Genomic DNA, 26,393 nt, shown 5'->3' with positions numbered 1-26,393 from the left:
TACCAGTTAAATGTGTTTTATTAGGTAGATCAAACTCATCACAACGACTGTTCTTAGATAATGAAGGTAATACACATTTTTACTAAATGGTTAAAAAGAAATTAATCACCCAAACGCTAGATTCCATGTGTCATTTTTTTCATGCTTTCACTATTGTTTTTCCCAAATTATCTCCTTTCAGCATTCCCATAAACGCAGCTGGCATGTTTTCAAATCCTTCAGTGATGTATTCGTGGTATTGGATTTTACCCTGTATCAGAACGACAACAAATATAGCAGATTAATATCATATTCTAAATGATACTCTTCTCATCATAGCAGCAAATTAATCAGGTACACTATGGGAAACCTGGAAATCTAAGATGGAGGCTCTGTCCCCCCAATGAACTTCTAATCGATCTCGGAGCATGATCCACAAAGTCTGAATAAAACTTTGATAATAGGTATTAGATCACAGCATAATAACAGGAGAAGTGTCACAGGAAGTAAACAAGCAATTTCTAAGTAAATTATATGGGAAAGTTTAATAAGATAATGATCTCAGAGGAGATGGAAGAAGATGGAAAAAGGGGCCCCCTTGCAGGATATTATCTGTTTTAATCCTTCTGGTAGCTTCATGACGTAGCATCATTGCCTCTTTGATCCCTGAAGAGGTGGAGCCTGTTCGGCAAATGTAAATATCATGGCAGTGTAATAGTCTGCCCTCACATCTAGCCCAGATTCTTTCAATATATGTTGAATATTCATTTAGGAGTGTGGGAGGGAAGGGTTCATTTAGTGAGGATTTATTTTTCTTTCTACTACAAGGCAGTCTACTAAGTGGAATTAATTTACATTTTCAAGGTTTTTTTTAAAGGGGCCTTACGTGGAGACCGGAGTTACTTACTTATTTTCTTAATATACGGACATCACTTACTTTCCTAATATATTCCACTGATGGCTCAGCACCCGGTATGGATTTATGGAGGGACTGTTTGCCTGGTGGTCGTGCCACTAATATGCATGGGATCTGGGGTTTGAACACTTGACTAGAAAGCCCCAGCTTTATCCTGTTCTTAAAGAGGCAAAGAACCTGGAAAGGGGTTAAAAGCTGTAACCCGAAGTTTAAAAATTCAAAGTACAGGATGAATACTTATATAAAAGTGTTAATAATATGGTAAATTAAGCTACAGCATACAGAGGGGCGCCTGGGTGGCTCAATGGGTTAAAGCCTCTGCCTTCAGCTCAGGTCGGGATCTCAGAGTCCTGGAACTGAGCCCCGTATCCGGCTCTCTGCTCAGCGGGGAGCCTGTTTCCTCCCCTCTCTCTGCCTGCCTCTCTGCCTACTTGTGATCTCTGTCAGAAAAAAAAAAAAAGTACAGCATACAGGGAAACTCTTTGTACTAACTTTGTGATTTTTCTTTTTTTTAAGATTTTATTTATTTATTTGACAGAGACACAGTGAGAGAGAGAGAGAGCACAAGCAGGGGATGAGGCAGAGGGAGAAGCAGATTCCCCACTGAGCAGGGAGCCCAATTTGGGGCTTGATCTCAGTACCCTGAGATCATGGCCTGAGCCAAAGGCAGCCACTTAACGACTGAGCCACCCGGGCACCCCCTAACTTTGTGATTTTTCTGTAAATTGAAAACTATTCTAAAAGAAAAGCGTATTTTTCAGAAGGGGAAGTGATGAGGAAAAAAAAAATAAGAGAGAAATTAGGCCAATTTACTAGTTACTGAAAACAAAACTGTCATTAGGTCCACTCTGTCAGAAGGAGGCATGCAGGACCCCAGCACAGTGGCTTCGTGTCATCAGCTGTGACAGTGGGAGGGACAGATCAGATTTCACCAACAGGGACAAACAGGCTCCACACTGGGAACTTAAAAATCATTCAGCTCTTCTCAGCTTCCTGGAAAGAGCCCAGCTCAGCACTCCAAGTGCTGGACTGGGAAAAGCACCAAGCTCCATGGCTGCCAGAAGAGCATGCACAGTGCTATGCAGTGTTCTGAATAACCATGTGGTCTACGGTGGGACAGTTTCACAGCACAGGACAAGGGGATAGACTTCTCCTGTGGATCTGAGGCCATGGCCCTAAGACACCAACCAAGGGCCTGGAAGAGCCATGGCACGATTATATGCATCTCCGGATGTATTTGACAATGCACGAATGTTACCGCCTTTGTGGAGGTTACATTCTCACCAGAGGGAGAGGGGCGACAAATATACGTGAATTATAGAATACATTATGTTAAAAGGTGATGATTGCTATGGGTAAAAGCAAGATAAGGAGGATCAAGAACGAAGGGGGATTGCAGGCACGCCTGTGTGGCTCCGTCGGTTAAGCATCAGACTCTTGGTTTCTGCTCAGGTCATGATCTCGAGGTTGTGATCTCAGGGTCATGGGATCGAGCCCCTCAGTGGATTCTGTGCTGAGTGTACAATCTGCTTGTCCTCCCCCCACCTGCCCTGGCTTGCAAGCACACACACTCACATGTATGCTCTCTCCCCCCCGAATAAATAAATTTTTAAAAATGAAAGGGGATTGCAATTTAAAAATAGGGCCATTTTAAAAGTTGCCTCATTCAGCAGGTAGTTTTTGACAAAGTCCTAAAGGGAATGAGCGAATTAAGGAAGCAGTTACAGAGGGACAGAGGGAGGTGGGGAGGGATTGGGCAGAGTGAGCAAGGGGGTGAATGCTAAGAAATAAAATTGCAGAGGTAATGAAGGTCAGGTCATGTATAGCGTTGTAGGTTTTATTCTATATGAAATAGGGAGTTTTGCAGAGATCTGAGCTGAAGAATGACATGGTTTGATTTGTGCTTTAAAAGGTCACTCTGGCAGCTGTGATGGGAATTGTCTGTTGGGGCATAAAGTCAGGAGATCACACAGAGGCTCCTGCAACATCCAGGCTAGAACGGATGGTGGCCTGGACATGGGTGGAAGTAGCAGAGGTGGAACAGCTGGTCAGATTCTGCGGGTTCTTGAAGGTTGAGCCACCAGAATTTGCTGACAGAGGAGGTGTGGGTAGCAGAGAAAGAAAGGAATCAAAGAGATGATTTCAAGGTTTTTGGATGGAGCAACTAGGAGGATAGAATTGCTGTAACTGACATGGTGAGATCTGTATATGGAATGGGTCTGGCAGGAAAGATCAAGACATATTTGGTTTTTGACGTGTTGAGTCAAAGATGTGTATTACACATGCGCGTGCAGCTGCTGCTGAGCAGCCGAGAGTCCGGGGCAGAGCCCCAGGCTGGAGACAGACGTTCAGGAGCCGTCCGCATCTGGAGGATATTTAAGGCCAAGAGCCAGGCTGAGCTACGTAAGGGATAGGTAGACTGTGGGTAGAGAAGAAAAGAAGCCCAGTGAACCCAGTCCCGTCCCTTGGGACACTCTGTTACTCATTTGGAGAGCAGGAAAGGAGCTGGCAGAGGAGAAGATCCTCTGAGAAGGACAAATCTGCGAGGAAAACCGAGAGCCCAGGGAAGAAAGGGTACTGAGGAGAGCGTGATCACCTCTGTCAATGCTCACCACAGCCACAGGATGTGAACCACTGACCTTGCAGTTCGCAGCATGAGGACATCATCAGCCTTGACAAAGGCAATCTGGTAGAATGGCAAGAGGGTACAAGCCTGATACGTGGGTTTAAGAAAGAATGGACAGAGAGGAACTGCGGACAGTGAGCGTAAACAACTCTCTCTGGGATTTTATTCCAAAAGGGGGAGCAGGGAGATGCACCTGTATTCGCCGTGGAGGTGAAACCTATAGTGTGGAGAGGGAATGGGCTCTTGTGTGCAACGGGGGGACAGTTACCTCCATGACCCACTGCAGCAAGTCTTTCAGAGCCTTCTGGCGGACCTCTCCTTGCCAGCGGGTGACGATGAACCCTTCCATGCGGAGCTCCTGATAGATAATGTTCTCTGGGGGTGGGCCTGTGAATGGGAGGACACATTTAGGTGACAGGGTCCAGGGAGGTGGCCGTGGCAAAAACACAAGCAGTACAAGTCACGTCACCGTTCTAGCTTTCTCCACTCGTTTCCGATCCATGGGGCTCTCCATAAATCAACCTGGCCTCTGAGGCAGGCAGAATCAGAGTCCCCAAAGATGGCTGTGAATTTCTTGCCTTGCATGGCAAAAGGGACTGTGCAGGTATGATCAAGTTAAGAGCCTTCAGCTGAAGAGATTATTGGGTATTACTCAGTGGGCCCATTATAATCACGAGGGTCCCTGTAAAGGAGGCAGAAAAGTCAGAAGCAGGAAAAAATGTGCAATGCTGGAAACACAGATCAGAGTGAGTGAGGGAGAGAGAGGGAGGGAGAGATACTGGGAGACTCTGTGCTGCGGGCTTTGTGGATGGAGGAAGGGACCACGAGCCAGGGAATGCAGCAGCCTCTAGAAGCTGGAAAAGGCAAGTTAACAGCCTGTTGAGCCTTCAGAAAGAATTCAGCCCTACTGACCCATTGTAGACTTTTGATCCCCAGAACTATAAGACGATAAATCTGTGTTGTTGCTAGCCACTAAACTAGAGAGAGTTTGTCACAGCAGCAATCGGACTGACACACACTCAGAGCCCTTACACAGGCCAGGCAGCCAGAGGATGTTCAGCCTTCACCTGCTAGGGGCAAGACCCATCGAAAACGTCCCAAACAGTTCTTTGGAACAGAAAGATGTCCTGAAGATAACCTGTGGAGATATTTCTGTGCTACTCAGGCATAAATACCCTGATAGTCTCGATACTTTACATGTTCTTTTCTTTATCACTTACTGCACTCATTCTATGAGTCTTTTGTTCTCTTCTCAAAGCAGATATAAAAAAGCTATTGAGAGCCAAGAGAGAACAGATCAAGAGGCTCAGTGATTCCACCTGTCCTGGGCCTTGTCATTTTGGGATACCAAGAGTCGGCCCAAACAGCGGTCTCACAATTTGCTGTGTATGAGAATCACACAGAGAGCTTGTGGAAAGAGGACGCTGGCTGCTCCCCCAATTTCTGATTGTGGATACGGAGTGGATCCCAAGAATCTATATTTCTATAGTTCTCAGGAGAGGATGATGCTGTTGATCCTGGGCCCACAGTTTGAGAACCACCAGCCTAGAAAAAGCCCTAGGCTACCGGGAAGCCTATTAAGAAGGTAGTACCCTTCTGTGTGAGAGAGGAAAGGTTGTGTTGGTTGTCTGGCTTTTCCCAAGGATCCGAAGGAACGGGAAACCGAGGGAATGACCCCTGAGCTTAGTGTGAAAAGTTCCAGGAAGTCAAGTGAAAATGCCCAGGAAGAAGAGCCAAGGTGACTGGCAGAATTTTTTTGTGACGTCCTTGGGGACTGGCATCACTCAAGCTGAAGGTTCCCACTCAGTATTTGAAGAAAGTCACTGGAGCAGTAAGAAAAATGGGGCTTTTTCCTAAATCAAAAGAAACTGTTGCAAGATGAGTGAGATATGACGGTGACACAGGAGAGTGGCAAGTCCAGACGCTCGGTTGCTCTGGCACAAAGAGGGCTTCTTCAGAAGACCCACAGCAAGCATATTTCTTTCTAGGTTAGGGATTGGAATCCTTATTTCCTCATCTTGGAAGGGGATGAAATACTATTTCTGGGCTTATCCACCCTGATGGGAATACGGTTTCTTTATTGGGATCAATAAGAATACAGCATTTTAACACAGAGGCAGGGAAGGAAAAATAAAACAAGATGAAATCAGAGAGGGAGACAAACATAAGAGACAAACTAAAGGTTGCTGCAGGGGAGGGGGGTGGCAGGATGAGGTAACTGGGTGATGGGCATTAAAGGGGGGCACTTGATGGAATGAGCACTGGATATTATATACAACTGATGAATCACAGAAACTAATAATATACTATATATTAATTAATTGAATTTAAATTTTAAAAAAAATGTTGGGGCGCCTGGATGACTCAGTTGACTATCTGCCTTTAGCTCAGATCATGATCTCAGGGTTCTGGGACTGAGCCCCATGTTGGGCTCCCTGCTCAGTGGGAGTCTGCCTCTCCCTCTCCCTCTGCTTCCTCCCTGCCAACTCATGCTCTGTCTCTGAAATAAATAAAATCTTAAAAAAATAAAACAAAATATAGTTAAAACCCATCAAAGAAAAAAAAAAGAATGTGGCACTTTAATGTGGCATTAAAGCTGGAAAATAATTAATTACCCCTGAGCTATCCTAACAGTGAAATATATCAGAATTTCTGGAGATCAGAGGCAGGGCAGAATCTTGTCTAAAATGGATGGACAAGGCCAGCTGATGTCTCAAAGACGTATCTGAGCAGCTGAACTTCCAAACCCTAATTGCTAAAAAGACTAGATCAAGTTACTGGACCCAAAATATTTGGCTGTACCTAATTGGACTATGGTCAAGAAAATGCATCCTGGAGCTTTGCTCAATGGGCAGCCAGAAGATTTCCCATGATTTTAGCTTAGCATCGGTCAGGAAAATACAGGGGGAAAAGTCCCTGACAATAAGACTGCCAAATGTACCTGGAGTCTTCTTAGAGAAGGTAGTGTCTTTGATTTTTCACAACCAAGAGGGAATCTACAAGCTGTCCTTTCTCAGCCTCTTCCAGTCTCGCTCACTTGTCTCAGTGTGGTTGTGGGGTTGTTGACTAGCTGGGTTCTAGGGTTTCATTCCCATAAGTGAAACCCATCACAGAATGAACACCCAATTTATTTATGGCTATCCTCCCACATCCCAATGACACTCTCCAAGATTCCTTTTTGCTCTTTTTTCTCCTTTTTTTTTGGGGGGGGCCACAGATAAATCTGTAATCTCACGGACAGCACAGAGCTGTGGCAGTCTTGAGGGACGCCTGCGTGGCTCAGTCTATCGAGTGACTGACTCTTAGTTTCTACTCAGGTCTTGATCTCAGTGTTGTGGGATCAGGCCCCGTGTTAGCTTGGGGTCTGCTTGAGTTTCTCTCCCTCAGCCTCTGCCCCTCTCCCTGCACTGGCTCCCTCTCTCTCTAAAATAAAGTTTAAACAACAACAACAAAAAGAATCTCAAAAAAATAAAAAAGAATTGTAGTAGAGAAGGACTCTGTATGAGGAGTTCAGAAGACCCATCTTTTAGTCTCTTGCTGATAAGATTTAAAAAAGCATCTGGTCGGGGCACGTGGTTGGCTCAGTGGGTTAAGCCTCTGCCTTCGGCTCAGGTCATGATCTCAGGGTCCTGGGATGGAGCCCCGCATCGGGCTCTCCGCTCATCAGGGAGCCTGCTTCCCTCTCTCTGCCTGCCTCTCTGCCTGCTTGTGATCTCTGTCAAGTAAATAAATAAAATCTTAAAAAAAAAAAAGCCTCTGGTCCTCTTGTCATTCATCTCCCCACTCATGGAGTAAGAGGCCTGTACCATGTCTCTCAGAGAAGCAGGACTTAAGGAATACAGTTCTCGAGTTGATACTGCTTTTGGATCTGTGGTATAGAGGGGAGGGGGTGGTGTCTGCATAGGAGAGTGAAGTGGGGGACAGAGGCACAGCAGAAACAAAACAAGGACAATCCAGGAACAGAGGGGAAATGCACACTTCTTTCCCTCTCATTGGAAATGGTCAGTTTGGGGGAGCCAGTGTGTCCTGCTGCTCTAGGAACCACCACCACTACCATCGGAAGGAAATGGCAGCTCATTGTTCCCTTCACCTGTCAAGTCATCCTCCCCGCAACCCCATACCTCCAGCAACGTCTCAAGTATCCTACAGAGCCCCTACACTGCACCAGCCAGACCAAGGTGTTCTGTTTCTAAACCAAATCATGGTTTCCTTTTTACAACTTTGCCCAAAACAATAGGTAAAAAACTAAAACTTTTAAAAATTATCAACATGCTTCTATATTTTTAGATTCTGTTATTTCTTGGTATCAAAATGTGATATAAGCTATTTAGTACAAATATATGAAATTACATATTTTTAGTTTAATAAACACTATTTCATCAAGAATATCAGGAAGGCTTTTTAACATTTTGATAGTCACTGGCCTATAACACATCCGTGAATCTTCTCCTTGTCCTGTCTTTCTGCCTTGTGATCATGTGCACGAGCTTATTACCTGGGGGAAGCGGGCGAGTACTATTGTATGTAGAGATGGCCCCACATATAGCAACTCTTCCAAATTTCTTCATCTGGGGAATAACAATGTTTGAAAACTCGCCACCGACCTACACAGACAGGATGAAAACAAAACCCATGTTAAATAATCTAAACACTAGAAGACTCAGGAGAAGTCACATCCATCATTTCACAAAATTTATTCTAGAATTTAAAAAAAAAACCTGATTGAGTTAGCACAGCAGTGCAGAAAATTGCAGTTGGAAAAAGACAGGAGAGGCTGGACATTTTTATTTGTAGGAACATACCATATATAACTTACATGTTTTATTTTATCATATTTTGGAGTTCTCTGATCAGTTCAGTAATCTCATTGCCCCTATCCAAGAGCATGGAAAAAATACTCAAAGGCCACATCAAGAACAAAGCTGGAGGACACACATTTTCCAATTTCAAAACTTACTAATGATGTACCAAGCAAGACAGTGTGGACACAGACATATAGATCAACGGAACTAACTTGAGAGTCCAGAAATAAACCCTTACATTATGGTTCATTGATTTTTGAAAGAGGGTCAAAACAATGTAATTGGAGGAAAAAACAGTCTTTTCAACACATGGTGTAGAATAACTGGATATGGAAAAGAATGAAATCAGACCCCTTCTTACACAATACACAAAAATTAACTTAAAATGTATCATGGACCCAAATATAAGGGCTAACACCATAAAAGTCTTAGAAAAAAAGAAAAAAAATAGGAGTAAATCTTTGTGACCTTGGATAAAGCAAGGCCTTTTTAGACATGGCACCAAACGCCCAACCAACAAAAGGAGAAATAAATCGGCCTTCATCAAAATTTAAAACTTTTGTGTTTCAAAGGACACCATCAAGAAAGTGAAAGAAAAGCAAAAAAGAAAGTGAAAAACAACTCATAGACCAGGAGAAAAGAATTGCAAACCAGAGCCAATCCTCCTTATTAGTATATTCCGTATTTGAGAATGGGATTACTTGCTAACATTTATTTATAACCTGGAAATCAACACACACAGAGCTTGCCTGATCATTTGGAGACAAGCCTAGAGCCACGGAAGACACACAAAGTTCCCAGGCAAGGTCAACAAAGGCCAAGGCTCTGTCTTCTTTTTTCAGCTCTCCCAGAGATTACTGGGGAAGGAAAGCAGTAGAGGGCAGTGCAGAGTAGATAAAAAAGCTCCAGCTCTGGGGCTGGTTAGATGGAGTGTGAATCCCAAATATGGGATGAGTTTGTGGGGCAGCCACAGGTGAGCTTCTTACCACTTCTGAACCTCCTTTTCTCTTTTGAAAAATAAAGAAAGGGGCATCTGGGTGGCTCAGTCGTTAAGCATCTGCTTTCAGCTTAGGTCATGATCCCAGAGTCCAGGGGATTGAGCCCAGCATTGGGCTCCCTACTCAGTGGGAAGCCTGCTTCTCCCTCTCTCACTCCCCCTGCTTGTGTTTCCTCTCTCCCCATCTCTGTCAAATAAACAAAATCTTTTTAAAAAGGAAAAGAAAAATAAAAAAAATAGAAGCTTGTAGGGAAGAACTGTTTTTAGGATTTAAGATGATAATCAAGTTGAAATATGTATATAAATGTACATAATTCCCCTAGAAGCAATGGTTCAGGGTTGGTGGTGCTTGATAGAACATAACTACAAGAATATTGAGAATTGACTATATCTGATAAGGGACTTATCAGAGCTTTTATGAAGAACTCTTAAAACTCAACCAACAGGGTGCCTGGGTGGCTCAGTGGGTTAAGCCACTGCCTTCAGCTCAGGTCATGATCTCAGGGTCCTGGGATCGAGTCCCGCATCGGGCTCTCTGCTCAGCAGGGAGCCTGCTTCCTCCTCTCTGCCTGCCTCTCTGCGTACTTGTGATCTCTCTCTGTCAAATAAATAAATAAAATCTTTTTAAAAAATAAATAAATAAATAAAAACCCAACCAACAACCCAATTAAAAAATGGGCAAGAGATCTGAACAGACATATCTCCAAAGATATACAAATGGCCAATAAGCACATGAAAAGCCATCCAGTATCATTAGCAATTAGGGAAGTGAAAATCAAAACCATAGTGAAATTCTACTTCAAACCCACAAGGATAGCCATAATAAAAATCATAGATAGTAAGTGTTGATGAGGATGTAGGGAAATTGGAACCCTCATACACTGCTGGCGAGAATGTAAAACAGTGCAGCCATTTTGCAAAATTGCTTGTCAGTTCCTCAAAATGTTAAATATGGAGGTGCCACATGACCCAATAATTCCATGTATAGGTATATACCCAAGAAAAATGAAAACATATATCCACACAAAAACTTGATCAGGAATGTTCATAGCAACATTAAGCATAATAGCCAAAAAGTAAAAATTACTCAGCTGCTCATCAATTGATGGATGGATAAATAAAATACAGTATATCCAGGCAATGGAACATTATGTGGTCATAAAAAAAGGGAATGAAGTCCTGAGACACATTACAACGTGGATGAAACTTGAAAACATGCTAATGTATAGCATAAGAAGCTAGTCACAAAAGACCACTTTTGGGGACCAAAAGGGAGTGACTATAATGAGTACAGCATCATCGTTCTGGGATAATGAAATGTTCTAAAACTGATTGTGGTGATGATTGTACAATTCTGTGAATGTACTAAAAACCACTAGGTTCAAAGCTTAAAAATGGGTAAATTATTATCTCAATACACCTGTTCTTTTAAAGGCATATGTACTCTCTTTACATATTTTAGGTGGAAACTCAAGAAGCATATTCTTTTGTATAGTAGTTTGTTAGTAAATAAGATATTAAGTCCAATTTGTACTCACGTTATCAAAGTAACAATCATAACCATCAGGAGAGGCTTTTTTCAAAGTTTCTTCTAAAGACTCCACTGTTTTGTAGTTAAAGGCAACATCATATCCCAGCTTTTTAAGGTAGGCAACCTTTTCATCAGACCCTGCTGCTCCAACAACTGTGCAGCCCTAAATGGGGAGGGAAAAAATGGAAACCATTTATAAGTCAAAAGCATGGACCAACCCCCCTCCTAGCTAGTACAGTCAGGTTCCCCAATAACACCCCAAGTGCTGAGCCACATATGTGAAGATAACCATATGGGCCAATAGGTCTATAGGTGAAATTCGTCCTTGAATCAGCCTACAGCCCAATTCGTAACTTCTGCTTGCCTCTGACCAGTCTCTGGTTATGTGGTTTATAGCTCATTTTAAGTTGCTGGCTTGACAACCTTTGTATTTGACTCTCTTGTTTGTTTGTTTGTTTTTAAAGATTTTATTTATTTATTTGACAGAGAGAGATCACAAGTAGGCAGAGAGGCAGGCAGAGAGAGAGAGGAGGAAGCAGGCTCCCCACTGAGCAGAGAGCCCGATGCGGGGCTCAATCCCAGAACCCTGGGATCATGACCTGAGCCAAAGGCAGCGGCCTAACCCACTGAGCCACCCAGGCGCCCAGACTCTCTTCTTTATTTTTGGTCTTCTCTTGCAGTTACTTGCATGCTATCTTTTGGTACAGTGGTCCTTTAGACTATAATCTGGGCTCAGTTCTGGGACTCTCAGGCCCCTTGTCAGCCCTCCCAGTGACTGCCCCCTTGTTCTTTGATTTGGGCTAAAGCATTGGACTAGATCCTGTCTAATCATAGAGGAACTAGAGAACATTCTGAAAAGCACTTTCAGGATGAGACCAGAGAATGTATTGGTACAGAGAGTAGTTCTTCAGAAATCTCTTATATTCTGAATGCATCTTCAACTTCTAAACAAGACCCACTCCACTGAATTCTGTAACTGGGGAAGGTCTGCTCTGTTCACTGTTGTGTTCTCATTGCACACTGTGGGTGCTGAGTAAATGTTTGGCACTTAAAGAAGCCACTTACCTTGAGCTTAGCTATCTGCCCCACTACAGAGCCCACCGCACCTGCCGCCGCATTAACCATCACTGTTTCTCCACCCTTCACACCACAGATGTCAAGTAGGCCAAAGTAGGCGGTTAGCCTGAGGGAAGGAAATTAAAGATATTTGGATTGATTTGTTGATTTCCCCTATAACTCATCCAGATCCATCCTGAAGTCCTTCTCGACAGCCCAGTGTTGTGGGTCCAAGTAAAAGACAAAAAAAAAAAAAACCACAGGAAATGAATATTACTGACCACTAATGGTCCATCTCCTCCTTAGGAATAAAGATGATGGGAACTAGAGAAGAAATGGAGACTTGGATGGAAAGGGGCTGCACCTGTCAATCCCTAGGTAAAGTCTCAGAAGCAAGAGAAGATCCACTTGAGGGATCCTACAACAGTGTGTCCTAGAACATGTGTGTCCTAGGAAGAGAGCGAAATTTGTGAGCAAAGCCTCCATGTCATCAACAGGACAGACAGAATGGTATGCAGTGTCTAGGCACAAGTGGGTCCCAGAGAGACACTGGGAGTTTCCCATGGCTCCTAAGTGGGATGGAAGAACTTATGCCATTTCCCCATCTCATCCCAAAGGGGATGTCAAAGTTAGCTTGCAAAGAAAGAACTACGGGGTCTTCAGAAATGCAGCTCAGACAGTATTGACAAATACTGGGTGAAGAACCCACCAGCTTGGATGGCCAGCCTGGAAGGCGATGTGGCAGAGGATTCAGTGGGAAAAGGAGACCAGTATAAGACTAAGATAGACCAAGTTCAAGAAACTGTTGTCTCCCTTCCCTGACACAGAATCTGTGTTAGCTCTTGGAGCTTTGCATCAACCCTAGGGATAAGAAAAAAAGGAAATTCTGAGTTTTAAACCTGAACAATGTGAACAATCACTGAATTTATTATGTTTTAGCACCCCTGAGTCTGAGCCAATGAAATCTGGATCCACTATGGTGATTGCTAAGCCGCCTGCAAAATTTCAGACAAATTCATGTAAAGTTATTTCCATACAAAACAGAAATTATATGTCTGCCTCTGAGTATATCTGGGGACCCATTAGGGTTGGAAATTGAAGGTGAGGCAGGGAAAGGCACAGAAATCTGCACTTTTTCTAAGGATCTAAAAGCTAATATTCCCACAGTGTTTTTTGAAAGTCAGATGGCATACCATCAGCCTCAGAATCAACTGGAGTTTTATGAAAAATTTGGATTCCCAGGCCCCACCTCAGACCACTGATTCAGAAATGCTGGAACACGAACACCTGGATTGTATATGACCAGGTGATTCTTTTTTTTTTTTTTTAAAGATTTTACTTATTTATTTGACAGAGATCACAAGTAGGCAGAGAGGCAGGCAGAGAGAGAGAGAGGAGGAAGCAGGCTCCCCGCTGAGCAGAGAGCCCTATGTGGGGCTCGATCCCAGGACCCTGGGACCATGACCTGAGCTGAAGGCAGAGGCTTTAACCCACTGACCCACCCAGGCGCCCCAACCAGGTGATTCTTATGAATCAACAGAACCACCACCCCAATGAACACTGAAGCCAGAGTGTGCCAGACAAGTTAGCGTAACCTCAAATGAGAAGCAGAAGGTGCATTTTCTGATTGTGTCATTCCACCCATGACAATCAGTACCCCTCCCATCCCAATCTCCATTCTAGAAAATTCTAAAATCAGTTCTCAGTTAGACATATTGACCCAAGATACACAAGGCCTTTCCCAAACATCACACCCTTCTAAAAATGGAAAGAGGTAAGATGAAGTCAACAGAAAAGGAATCTTAAAGGAAAAATTAAAGGCACACTTTGGTCTAAGGGGGACTTCAATCAATAACAGATTGGAGAACAAAACACACGAACATCTCCAGCTTGGCAGAGAAAACAGAGGTCCAATGAAGGAAGCAACACAAACTCTGGGGGAATGTTAAATCTCTGGAGCCTGGATAGCCGCAAGACACCCTATGTGCTGACCACATTCTGAACAAACTATTTTAGAAAACCAGAATGTCATGTTTTTAAACAAAATGAAATACACCCATGAAACTCACCCTGTCATGCCCACTGTTCCCAGAGCCAAAGACACTGGGATGGTGTCCGGCCACTCTGCGGGTAGCTTTTCCAGATCTTTCCCATCAGAAATAGAGTGCGTCGACCAGCCTGAAAAAGCTACTACCAGAGCTCCTGCTGGGAAGGCTGAGTTTTTACTTTCCACAACTCTGGAAGATAAAGCACATTACGACATGGGAAACCTCTTTCAAGAGAGTTGGAATGCTGCATGGGTGGTTTCCTAAAAGGGCACTAAAGTTAATAATCCATGATTAAATATCCCACCACATCTCTCCATCATAATTCCTCACCTCTGGTTCCTCCGCCTCCTTGAGAGAAAATATGGGCCATTAGAGAGGAACTCTCTGAACTGGATCCACATCTGTCCCCGTCCTCACCCACTTCTCTCTAGGAGGCATGTATCCTCGGGCTCAAGGTGCCCTGGACATCAGCTTCTTCTGTTCTTCAGGGGCTGCCCTCCATCCCTAGCCCCTCCTCTTTCCCAAATCTATAGCACTGTCCGCTCCAGCGCAACCTGCCTTTCAGCCCTGCTACTCCACTAGGGTCACAACAACTTCTGATTGCAAAATCCAGTGGACACTCCTCATTCATTATCTGATTTTACCCTTCTACTGTATTCAACACTCTGGGCTACCCAGACTCTTCCTCATTGGTTTCCATAATACTAACTTCACCAGGATTTTTGCCTCCTCCTCTAAGCTGCTTCTTTTTAGTCTCATCTGTGGACTCTCTTTCTCCCACCTTCCCCCACTGTTACCATTTTTTACTGTCTTCCCCCGATCATGAAGCTTTGTAACACATTTATTTTAGAAAATTTGACATATGAAATAAAAATATCAGTTCTAATCCCACAATACAAAAATAACGGCTAATATTCTGGGGTGTGTTACAGCAATCTTAATGATATATTTTGAAATGTATATTATGAGAATGCAAACTGGCACAGCCACTGTGGACAAAGTTATGGAGAGTCCTCAAAAAATTAAAAATGGGGTGCCTGGGTGGCTCAGTGGGTTAAACCTCTGCCTTCAGCTCAGATCATGATCTCAGGGTCCTGGGATCTCAGCCCCTGCTAAGCAGAGAGCCTGCTTCCCCTTCTCTCTCTACTTGCCTCTCTGCCTACTTGTGATCTGTCAAATAAATAAAATATTTTTTAAAAATGGAAAAATTATTTTAAAAAAATTAAAAATAGAACTACCAGATGATCCAGTAATTCCACTACTGGGTATTTGCCCCAAGAATATGAAAATACTAATTCAAAAGGATATATGCACTCTCATATTTACCCCTGGATTCAAAAAGATATACACACCCCAATGTTTACCTGTATTATTTACAATAGCCAAACTATGGAAGCTACCCAAGTGTCCACCTATAGAAGAATGGTTTAAGAAGATATGGTTTATATGTATGTGTGTGTATATATATTAAGTAAGAAAAAGCAATTTATTGAAGGGCATATAATCCCATTATTTAAGAAAAATTATAAATACTAGTTGGTGTACTAAACAACTTTTGAAATAATAATACATTAACAACACACACACATACATACATACATACACAATGGAATATTCCATTCTGCAATGGAATATTACTCAGCCATCAGAAAGAATGAAGTCTTACCATCTGCGACTACATGGATGGATTCAGAGGGCATAATGCAAAGTGAAAGAAGTCAGTCAGAGAAAGACACATAGTACATGATCTTACTCACATGTGGAATTTTTAAAAAAAGATTTTTAATTTATTTATTAGAGAGAAAGCATGTGTGCAAGAGAGAGCAGGAGCAGGGGCAGAGGGAGAAGGAGAAGCAGACTCCCTGCTAAGCAGAGAGCCCAATGTGGGGTTCAATCCCAGGACTCTGAGATCGTGACCTAAGCCAAAGGCAGACGCTTAGCTGACTGAGCCACCCACGTGCCCTCATATGTTGAATTTAAGAAACAAAACAAATGAACAAAGGAAAAAGGAGACAAAGAAACAAAAAAAATTGACTCTTAAATGAAGTCAACAAACTGGAGGTTGCCAGAGGGAAGGTGGGCCCTGGAGGGATGGGTGAAATAGGTGATGGGGGATTAAGAGTACACTTAATTTTTTTTAAAGATTTTATTTATTCATTTGACAGAGAGAGAGAGACCTCAAGCAGGAACAGCTGCAGGCAGAGGGAGAGGGAGAAGCAGGCTCCCTGCTGAGTAAGGAGCCAGATGCAGGGCTTGATCCTAGGACCCTGGGATCATGACCTGAATCAAAGGCAAACACTTAAGGCGCTCCAAGAGTACAGTTATTGTAATGAGCACTGAATAATGTATAAAATTTTTGAATCACTATATTGTATATCTGAAATGAATAATACTGCATGTTAATTATACTGGATTTTAAAAAACCAAATAAATGCATTTTTAATGTATATTGTATGATTTACATAATTGAAATCACTTTGTTTTGCAACCCAGTTTTTCTTTCCCAACATTACATTAGTATATATGACTTATACTTATGTTAGTATAAATCCTTTAAAAAATAAATGAATTTAGGGGCACCCGGGTGGCTCGGTCTGTGAAGCATCTGACTCTTTATTTCACCTTAGGTTTGTGAGATCAAACCCCATATTGGGCTCCATCCTGAATGCAAAGACTTCTTAATATTCTCTCGAGCAGGGGCACCTGGGTGGCTCAGTGGGTTAAAGCCTCTGCCTTTGGCTCAGGTCATGATCCGGGGCTCCTGGGATCGAGCCCCACATTGGGCTCTCTCTGCTCAGCAGGGAGCCTGCTTCCCCCCCCCTCTCTCTCTCTCTGCCTATTTGTGATCTCTCTCTGTCAACTAAATAAAAAAATAAAATCTTAAAAAAAAAATTCTCTTGAGCAGATTTCCTGCTGAGGGCAGAGCCATATTGGGGGGGCGGGGGGCTCGATTCCATGATCCTCAGATCCCAACCTATACCAAAACCAAGAGTAAGATGCTCCAAGAGTCGGGGCGCCTGGGTGGCTCAGTGGGTTAAAGCCTCTGCCTTCGGCTCAGGTCATGATCCCAGGGTCCTGGGATCGAGCCCCGCATCGGGCTCTCTGCTCAGCGGGGAGCCTGCTTCCTCCTCTCTCTCTGCCTGCCTCTCTGCCTCCTTGTGATTTCTGTCTGTAAAATAAATAAATAGATCTTTAAAAAAAGATGCTCCAAGAGTCAGACACTCCACCAAGTAAGACACCCAGGTGCCCCCACATAAAATTTTTAAACTATGATTGGACATGGGAGAAAGATAAAAATAAACAAAGACCTAAATATTTGCAACACTAATATTCCTAACACATAAGAAGATCTCATGAATCACTGTAAGAGATTAAAAGACCTAAAGGAATAAAGGAAAGGACATAAAGATATTCACAGAAGAAAACTGATAATTTACCCAAAAAGTCAACATTGCTAATAATGAAAGAAATGGAAGTTAAATGGAAGGCAGCTATGCTCACCACTATACCACCAACGCTGGAAGTTAAATGGAAACATCAATGTGACTTCACCTTAGATTGCCAAGATGATAAGCAATAGAAATATAGGTATGAGGAAACAAGTTCTTTAATATGCTATTGGAGGGAGTGGATATTCATACAATCTTTTCAAAGAGCAATTTGACGTCAAAATTTCAAATTAAAAATGTGTTTCTTGGGGCGCCTGGGTGGCTCAGTGGGTTAAAGCCTCTGCATTCGGCTTAGGTCATGATCCCAAGGTCCTGGGATCGAGCCCCGCATCGCGCTCTCTGGTCCGTGGAGAGCCTGCTTCCTCCTCTCTCTCTGCCCGCCTCTCTGCCTACTTGTGATCTCCGTCTGTCAAATAAGTAAATAAAATCTTTAAAAAAAAATGTGTTTCTTGGGGTGCCTGGGTGGCTCAGAGGGTTAAGCTTCTGTCTTCGGCTCGGGTCATGGTCTCAGGATCCTGGGATCGAGCCCCAGATTGGGCTCTCTGCTCAGCGGGGAGCCTGTTTCCCCCCCTCTCTCTGCGTGTTCTCTGCCTACTTGTGATCTCTCTCTCTGTGTCAAATAAATAAATAAAATCTTTTTAAAAAAATCTTTAAAAAAATTTTTTTTAAATGTGTTTCTCTCAGGTTGGTGATTCCAGAAGAAACAAGAGTAAGGTGTGAACAAGGGGAAGCAAAAGAAATCAAGAAAGCATTGAGACCATGAAGGAAATGCTTAGTCTCTGAGATCAGAGGCTTAAGGAGAAGGATAGATTAAAACCTGAAAAGAAAGATCCCAAGTCCCCCCAAATCCTTCCTGCTTATTCTTCCAGTATAACACCCAGCTGGGCCTACCATACCACATCCTGGTTGATACCAACTTCATCAACTTTTCCATTAAAGTCAAACTTGACTTAGTACAATGATGGACTGTCTCTATGCTAAGTGTATCCCTTGTATAACTGACTGTGTAATGGATGAAACTGAGAAATTGGGGCAAAAGTATTGAGTAGTTCTAAGGACTGCCAAGGATCCAAGATTTGAATGGTTACCATTCACACACAAAGGAATCTATGCAGATGCCTGCTTAGTACAGAGAGGAACTGAGCACAAGTGTTATATTGTGGCTACAGTTGACCAGGACCTTAAAGGAAGGATCCAGAAGATCCCTGGAGTTCCCATCATGTACATTTCTAACATAGGTACAACGTTGAGCAGATGCTAGAAAATAATGGAGCCCTTTGGTTCTAATTCTTAAAAGAATTAAGAATTAATTAACGCCTGGGTGGCTCAGTTGGTTGGACGACTGCCTTCGGCTCAGGGCGTGATCCCGGAGTCCCGGGATCGAGTCCCACATCGGGCTCCCAGCTCCATGGGAAGTCTGCTTCGCTCTCTGACCTTCTCCTCGCTCATGCTCTCTCTCACTGTCTCTCTCTCTCAAATAAATAAATAAAAAATCTTTAAAAAAAAAAAAAAAGAATTAATTAATAAATTAAGAACTAAGAGTTCTTCTGCCTTCCTTTACCAACTTTTTCTGTTGCCAGTTTGCATTAACAATATGCTATAGCATGAATTACTCTTCTTACCCATTTGCTCTGTTATGAGCTGAGTATGGTTAAATACACTCACTTTTTTTTTTTAAGATTTTATTTATTTGACAGAGAGAGAGAAATCACAAGTAGGCAGAGAGGCAGGCAGAGAGAGAGAGAGAGGAGGAAGCAGGCTCCCCGAGGAGCCTGACGCTGGGCTCGATCCCAGGACCCCAGGATCATGACCTGAGCCGAAGGCAGAGGCTTTAACACACTGAGCCACCCAGGTGCCCCTAAATACACTCACTTTTTGATGTCATTTTGAAATTGATATTTTGTATCATTTTAAATATTGTTACATCTTCTTATAAATTAGATGATTGCACATTCCAAAAATAAGGGCATCTCTCAGGCATCTTGGTGGCAAGGTTGGTTAAGCATCTGATGGGGTTTAGGCTCAAATCATGATCTCAGGGTACTGAGATTGAACACTGCACTGGGCTCTGTGCTCAGCATGGAGTCTTCTTAAGACTTTCTCCCTCTTCCTCTGCCCCTTCCCAAACCTGTGCTCTCTCTCTCTCTCTACAATAATAAATAAATAAATAAATAAGCATCTCCTTTGACCTATAATTTATACTTCTGGGAATTTAATGTGAAGCAATATTCATCCTAGTAGGCAGAGAATACACAGACATACACATAAAGAGGCATACATGTTCCTTGTAGAACTATTTGTGATAGAAAAAACTGGAAATGGTTGCTACTAGGAGCAGATTAGTTACACAGCAGATAACAATGGGATAAATTTGCAGCCATTAAGGGATGCCTGGGTGGCTTAGTTGGTTGAGCGTCTGAGTTCAGTTCAGGTTGTGATTCTGGAGTCCTGGGTTTGAACCCTGTGTCAGGCTCCCTGCTCAGTGGGGAGTTTGCTTCTCCCTCTGTGCCTACCCCCTCCATGTGTGCTCTGTCGCTCTCAAATAAATAAAATCTTTGGGAGAAAAAAAAGATTGATTTTTTTTAAAAAATTGCAGCCATTAAAAGGTAGGTAGTATATTTACTTATTACCAAAAAGATATCCATAACATATTAAGTGGAAAAAGGCAATTTATTGAAGGGCATATAATCCCATTATTTAAGAAAAATTATAAATACTAGTTGGTGTACTAAAAATTTTTGAAATAATAATACATTAACAACAGTCACCTCTAAGTTTCAGCTGGTGAGGGATCTTCCAGTTTCCATGATACTAATTTTTTTTTTTAATATTTTTTTTTTTTAAAGATTTTATTTATTTATTTATTTATTTGTCAGAGAGAAAGAGCGCGAGCGAGAGCGAGCACAGGCAGACAGAGAGGCAGGCAGAGTCAGAGGGAGAAGCAGGCTCCCCGCGGAGCAAGGAGCCCGATATGGGACTCGATCCCAGGACACTGGGATCATGACCTGAGCCGAAGGCAGCTGCTTAACCAACTGAGCCACCCAGGCGTCCCTCCATGATACTAATTTTTGATTTACTTGAATTTTTGCAATAACTGTAAGTTGGACAATTATAATTTTTTAAGTAATTTTTAAGTAGTGATGGTAATTTCACAGGCTTCCCTCCATCCCAATTAGTCAGGAAAGGGGCAAGGTTTCCCAAGCTTGGGCTGAAGAAATTATAGGGATGATAGAAGCGGACCCAGAAGGAGGTAAAGGAGAGACATATTTCTCAGACACTGAGACACACAGAAATACCTGGCCACTTGCTGCCCCATCATCACATCACCCTCCTTCAATTTTTTGGATGCCACTCTGAAAAAAAAAATCCATTTTTAATACATAAAGACTTCTTGGGAAAGGGCACCTGGGTGGCTCCATGGGCTGCGTTTCTGACTCTTGATTTTGGCAGGGGAATTGGTTGGTATTGGTTGGCAGGAGAATTGATTGGAAAGGCTTACAAATTGGAATCGTCACAGAATCCTACTAACCACACAAAAAGGGATGTTAGTTAACATTTGGAAACTTTTTTTTTTTTTTACCTTAGATTTGAATCTCTATTGATCAGCTCTGAAAGCAATTATTTTAAAGGAAGATGACTACATTGTTTACCAATAAGCAAAATTACTGAGAAGTTAGTGCCGCACAAATGCTTTTATTCCCTCCCTTCCCTGAGTTGTTTACTAGGTACACATATTTGATTAAATTAAAAGAATACAGTTAAATGGAAGGCAAAAAAAGCTTATTTTAGTCTTACCATCTTCCTCTACCCAAATTAGTTGTCAGTAGTGAAATGGACAAATTGGATTTGGGTTTCTTTAGTCTTTTACTTTTTCGGGAACAGTAAGAGGCAAATTGTGCATATTAAGATAGGAAATGGTGGTCAAAGAGAGGGGCCAAGGGAATCTCTCATCAAACTTCTCAAACCTTTGCTGGCAAAGATGAGCATCCATGAATCTTATCACGGATATAATACTGGGACAACTGGGGGAATGACAATCAGTTGGATATGTTAAAAGATGGACTATTTCAAAACAGGGTCCAAAGCACAAAATGTAACTTTTTAGGAGGAAAATCATACCTCATATACGGATCCACAGTAAGGAACAAAGCTTCCAGCAGGACCTCTATAAAATAAAGCATTCCACAGGCAATTAGAAACTCAGTGTTTGATGCCTTCGTTGACTTTGGCATTCTACATAAACAGTCAAAGTAAACATTCTAAATAAGATCGTCTTTCTGCTTCAGGGTTGCCCTTCTGTGCTTGCTATTGAAGAGACAAGCGGGGTCCAGCCCAAACCATCATCAGCCTCACCATCACCATCATCATCATGTGACTTTCTCAGAACTCACTCCATGCTTTACATGGATTATTTCATATGATATTCCCAACTATTACTGTTTCCATTTCATTTAGGCTTAGATTAAGGAACTTGGTCAGGGCCACATTTATAATCACTATGTTCCCGTGCTCCCATAAGGTTTCACTGACAGCCCCTGTTAGGACTAAAGAATATAGATTTTGCTGGAGTGACCCTCATACACACATTCTCTGGAATTTTGAATCTGGGTCCTGGCTATCTATCCCAACTTAGATGGGACTGAACTTGACCAGTTATTTGATTGCATGCCCCTTTCTCCAAGCCTGCCTACCCACCTGTAAATACCCCTTATTGTCTGCTCTACTGAATTAATCTCCAAACATGCTATGTGCTACTGTTTCTCTCCCCTAGATTTCTGTAGGGTTTTGCCTTGTCCTTCCACTTCCCCCAATGGGATGGGAGACTCCTCAGTGAAGGATGAGAGTTTTTCCCTCCTATCTGTGCACAGGATAATCTGAGCTCTGCACATGGCTGTTAGGCTTTACTTACCCCACTTGCTTACCCCATTATCAGGCTTGCCAGGACAGAGAGGAAATCCTCCCTAGCGTTTGTCAAAGTCACAAACAATGTACCATTTCAATTATGAAAGAAATCAGAGGGATCCTCCTCCCACATGACATCAAGGCTTCAAACAGAAAACCTTGAGAAAGTCTCTGTGGCAGATTGCAAAATTGTCACAAAGATGTCCCATCGCTGTATGGGGCCTCCTTGCCGTCCTCCCATCAAGAAGTCTATGTCTCGGGACACCTGGGTGGCTCAGTCGGTTTTAAGTGGCTGCCTTTGGCTCAGGTCATGATCCCAGCATCGTGGAATCGAGTCCCACATCGGGCTCCTTGCAGGGAGCCTGCTTCTCCCTCTGCCTCTCCTTGCCACTCTGTCTGCCTGTGCTCTCTCTCTCCCTTTCTGACAAATAAATAAAGTCTTAAAAAAAATTTCACTTTTTGAATTTGGACATGGCTATGTGACTTGCTCTGCATAGCAGCAAACATGATATAAACAGAGGCTTAAAATGTACTTGCTAACACCTGGTGCTCTAGATCAGTGCGACCACTGAGAAGACAGAGCTCACAGCTGGCTAGAAGCCAGCCTGCTAGAAAGGCCACCCAGAGGCCTCAGGCACACACATCTGCAGAAAGCTTGCTAACCACCAGACGAACGAGTAAGGTCCATCCTCGAAGAACGGTTAGCCCAGATGAAACCTACAGAGTTACCACCAACTTAATCCAGCCGAAATCGCCAACCCACAGAATTGCAAGCCAACACGTGTCGTCTGATGTCACTAAATGTCAAAGTACTTTATTGTGCAGCAAAGGCTAACCGATAGTCTTTTCCAGCTCAAATCTGTGACTTACCTCCATTTTTTAAGGATGGGAGTTCAACTGTCTTTAACTCGAAGTTGCTGTGAGTAGGGCTGCCTTCAAAGTGCTTCTTCAGGGTCCAGCTCTTAGCACGAACCATCCTGAAGTTTCTGGAACACAGTCAACACACAGACGACTACCAGGACGTGACTGGATCCTGACGACTTCCCGGCCCCTGCCCTGAAGCCCGGCAGCAGGATCCATTCATCGTCTGCTTCTCTCCAAAACCATTTCACGCCAACCACATTCATTAAGAATTTTCTACATTTCTGTTACTGTGCTGAGCACTTCGGACGCATCATCTCATTTTACCCCCATAAATTCCCTTTCAGACTGAGGCATTACTATCACTGCCAGTGGAGAGAGCACGGATGAGGAAACCGAGGCTTCCTCAGAAATCTCCAAGACAGGGCAAATGTTAAAACTGACACCTCCTTCCCAGCCACCGCTGGGGTTGCCTTAGGGCACCGGACAGCTCCGCGGCGGGCAAACACTCCGCTCCTCGCCTCACAGGCAGCGAATCCTGAGAAAGAGCGTCCAACGCCCGGACCGAACGGAAGTGGCCCGTGTCGTTCAGAGGGACACAACCGAGGCCACCAGTCTCAGCCTCCGGACGCCACGGCGTGGCGCTGCCGCTCCGCTCCGGGGCGAGGTGACTCTGCCACCAAACAGGAAATCCGGGGTCTACGCTCGCCGCCACAAGAAACCAGAGAGATGACGCAGGCGGCCCCAGAGCTTTGGGATCGGGGCATGTTGCTTGGATGGATGTCCCCCGTGTCCCCCGGGAGCCGCCCCTTCCTCACGTGTGCGCCTATACCTCTAGCGGACCGGTCCGCGCTCGCTATTTCCGCGGTCCCGCCGCAGAGTAAGCAGGAAAGTTAGGGGTCCCCGGAACAGAGAAAACTGAGGCGGAGCTTTCCGGCCGCAGGAGAAGTGATTTCTGGCCGTCAGCTCTTTCTGCGGTCCGCGCCCCACCGACCCCGCTTGCGTGTTCGCGTTCCAAGGGACTGCAAGAACCTCGGTAGTTTGGGATTTTATGGAAACGGAGGGAACGCAAAAACGAATTGTCTTCACCTGGCCGGAAATTAGCCCAACCAAATCGGACGCAGCGGATCGATGGCAAAACTCCCAGCGCTGTTTCAAAAGCAAAGACTCATCTCACGTGGGCTGGGAACAAGGCCTGTCTAAGCGCGCAAACTCCGGGCGAGTTTCTTCTACAGGTCTCTTTTCCCAAAAAGGCAGCCATGTGCGAATTCTGACCTCGCTGCAAGTTCAGAAGTCGTCCTCCGCCCCCCTCGAAAGGATGTGGCTTCAGAGGCAGCCGAAGTTCAGGGACAGTTCCACCCACCAAAGGAGGGTGTCCTGGTGCAGTGCCCTCAGGCACACTCGCCCTTGGCTCCCACCTCCTTTCCCGTACACGCCCGTCTCCACTAACCGAATTCCGACCCCTTTCTTTTCGTCTCCTTCCACAATGGTCCCAGGTTTGCAGTCCCGCAAGTTTCTTGGCCAGCCGCCGCCCTGGCTAAGGCAGCTTTGCCGTGCACCCAAATGCCGACGGGCCGTGCGCTTCGTTCCAGCTTGTCGCCGAACCCTCCAAGAACAAGGAGGGGCCCGTGGGCATCGATCGGGACATCTGGCTTTCCCTTTCCTCGTAGTGCAAGACGCTTAAATTATTAAGCAAGAGAGGGAGAACAACGCGCAAACGTTCCATGATAGGGAATTCTAGGAACTCAGCAGGAAAAAAGAGCGGGGCGGAGATGTTTACTTACCCAAGTCCGCAGGTTCCACTACCTAGACAGAGAATGTGGTTGGGGTTGTGCAGCAGAGCGCCCACCGACTGAATTTAAGACCGTCTGGAGAGAGGGTGGGGCTTCCCCCAAGGGCGGAGCTGCTCCTGCAAGTTTGTGCATGTGTGTGTGTGTGTGTGTGTGTGTGTGTGTGTAGGGGTGTGCTTCCAATAGCAAAGGTCTCCATCGGAGCCCTGCCCAGATGGAACTGTACTTGGAACAGTTCCTAAGTAGGAACTGGGTGCAAAGATGGTGTGCAGGAGAACCAGCCGCAGCCTTCCCCGCTCAGGCAGGAAGGAGACACATGCAGGATCCCTGAGCAGAGGGCAGAGTTTTCTACTTTTTATTTATTTATTTATTAGAGAGAGAGAGAGAGAGAGAATGGGGGAAGGGCAGAGAGAGGGAGAGGGAGAATCTCAAGCAGACTTCCCACTGAGTTCTGATCCAGCCAGGGACTAATACACCTAATATATTACCAGATTGTTTTCCATAAATAGCAGTTTACATTCCTACCATCAATGTTGGTGAGTTTCTGTTACCGAAAGCTAACATCAAAATGTATTACTGTTGTATTCACTTTTTGCCAATTTGATCAGTGCAAATGAATTTAAGCTCCCCCAAAGGATGAGATCTGACTTTATTCAGATTTGTACCCTTGCACCTACCTGTATCATTTAGAATGGGTTTTTTGTTTTGGGGTTTTTTTGTGGGGGGTGGTTTGCACGTTACATAAGACTCATATTGGCTTAAAAAATAAGAGAGATTTACTGGTTCGTGTGACTAGAAGCAGGATGGGCTTCAGGTCTGGTCTGAATCAAGATCTGGCATATTTTATCCTATTACACTGCTTTCTGGGCATCAGAAAGGCTTGCTTCCCTCAGAGTGACACAGTGGCTGCAATAGCTCTATGGACCTAAAGGAAACAAAAATATCCATGTCACAAAATTCCTAGCAAGACTCCTCTACCTTTCATTGGTTGAAATGTCTCTAAACCAATCAGGGGCCAATTATGAAAAGCTTGGGCCTGGATTACCTAAACTAGTCAATGTCATCAGGAGTCAGATTCATCTCTTCTCTTTGCTAGGCTTTCAGTTAACAAGGCACTGAGTCAAAGATTCAGAACTCCAAGAGACAGACTTCTCAGCTTTCAACATAAAATAGTAACATAAAATTTAGTGCTAATCAGATGTTAGGTGTGTAGTATTACCAACTTTGCAGGAAAGTTGGTTTGTTTGGTGACTTGAAAAGCTTTCAACAGAGGGGGGTGCCTGGGTGGCTCAGTGGGTTAAGCTGCCTTCTGCTCAGGCCCTGATTCTAGGGTCCTGGGATGGAGCCCCACATTGGGCTCTCTGCTCAGCAGGGAGCCTGCCTCCCCTTCTCTCTCTGCCTGCCTCACTGCCTACTTGTGATCTCTGTCTGTCAAA

At 43.9% G+C, this 26,393-nt stretch overlaps 1 protein-coding gene and 1 pseudogene across 1 annotated transcript; one reads left to right on the top strand and one right to left on the bottom strand.

Moving 5' to 3' along the window:
* On the bottom strand, positions 1 to 25,094 carry PTGR1 (prostaglandin reductase 1). The gene is made up of 10 exons (XM_044265141.1): positions 24,952 to 25,094; positions 23,177 to 23,292; positions 21,524 to 21,569; positions 20,701 to 20,757; positions 13,977 to 14,144; positions 11,917 to 12,034; positions 10,859 to 11,014; positions 8,017 to 8,125; positions 3,790 to 3,908; positions 1 to 250 (listed from the first exon to the last, which is right to left on the bottom strand). Exons 2-10 carry the CDS (start codon positions 23,280 to 23,282, stop codon positions 140 to 142), a joined length of 990 nt encoding a protein of 329 aa, XP_044121076.1. The 5' UTR covers positions 23,283 to 23,292; positions 24,952 to 25,094; the 3' UTR covers positions 1 to 139.
* LOC122917354 lies at positions 18,136 to 18,691 on the top strand (annotated as a pseudogene).
* Positions 25,095 to 26,393: the final 1,299 nt, after the last annotated feature.

This window comes from Neovison vison, chromosome 9 (assembly GCF_020171115.1).
Source record: "Neovison vison isolate M4711 chromosome 9, ASM_NN_V1, whole genome shotgun sequence".
NCBI classification, from domain to species: domain Eukaryota; kingdom Metazoa; phylum Chordata; class Mammalia; order Carnivora; family Mustelidae; genus Neogale; species Neogale vison.
This window is presented reverse-complemented; position numbering and strand designations above follow the sequence as displayed.

Coding starts and splice junctions, on each gene's coding strand:
- PTGR1 (XM_044265141.1), bottom strand. CDS start 23,282: ATGGTTCGTGCTAAGAGCTGGACCCTGAAGAAGCACTTTGAAGGCAGC. Junction 20,758..21,523: donor ACTGTGGATCCGTATATGAG/GTATGATTTTCC, acceptor TTTTTTTTTCAG/AGTGGCATCCAAAAAATTGA. Junction 14,145..20,700: donor ATGGGGCAGCAAGTGGCCAG/GTATTTCTGTGT, acceptor TTTATCTTCCAG/AGTTGTGGAAAGTAAAAACT.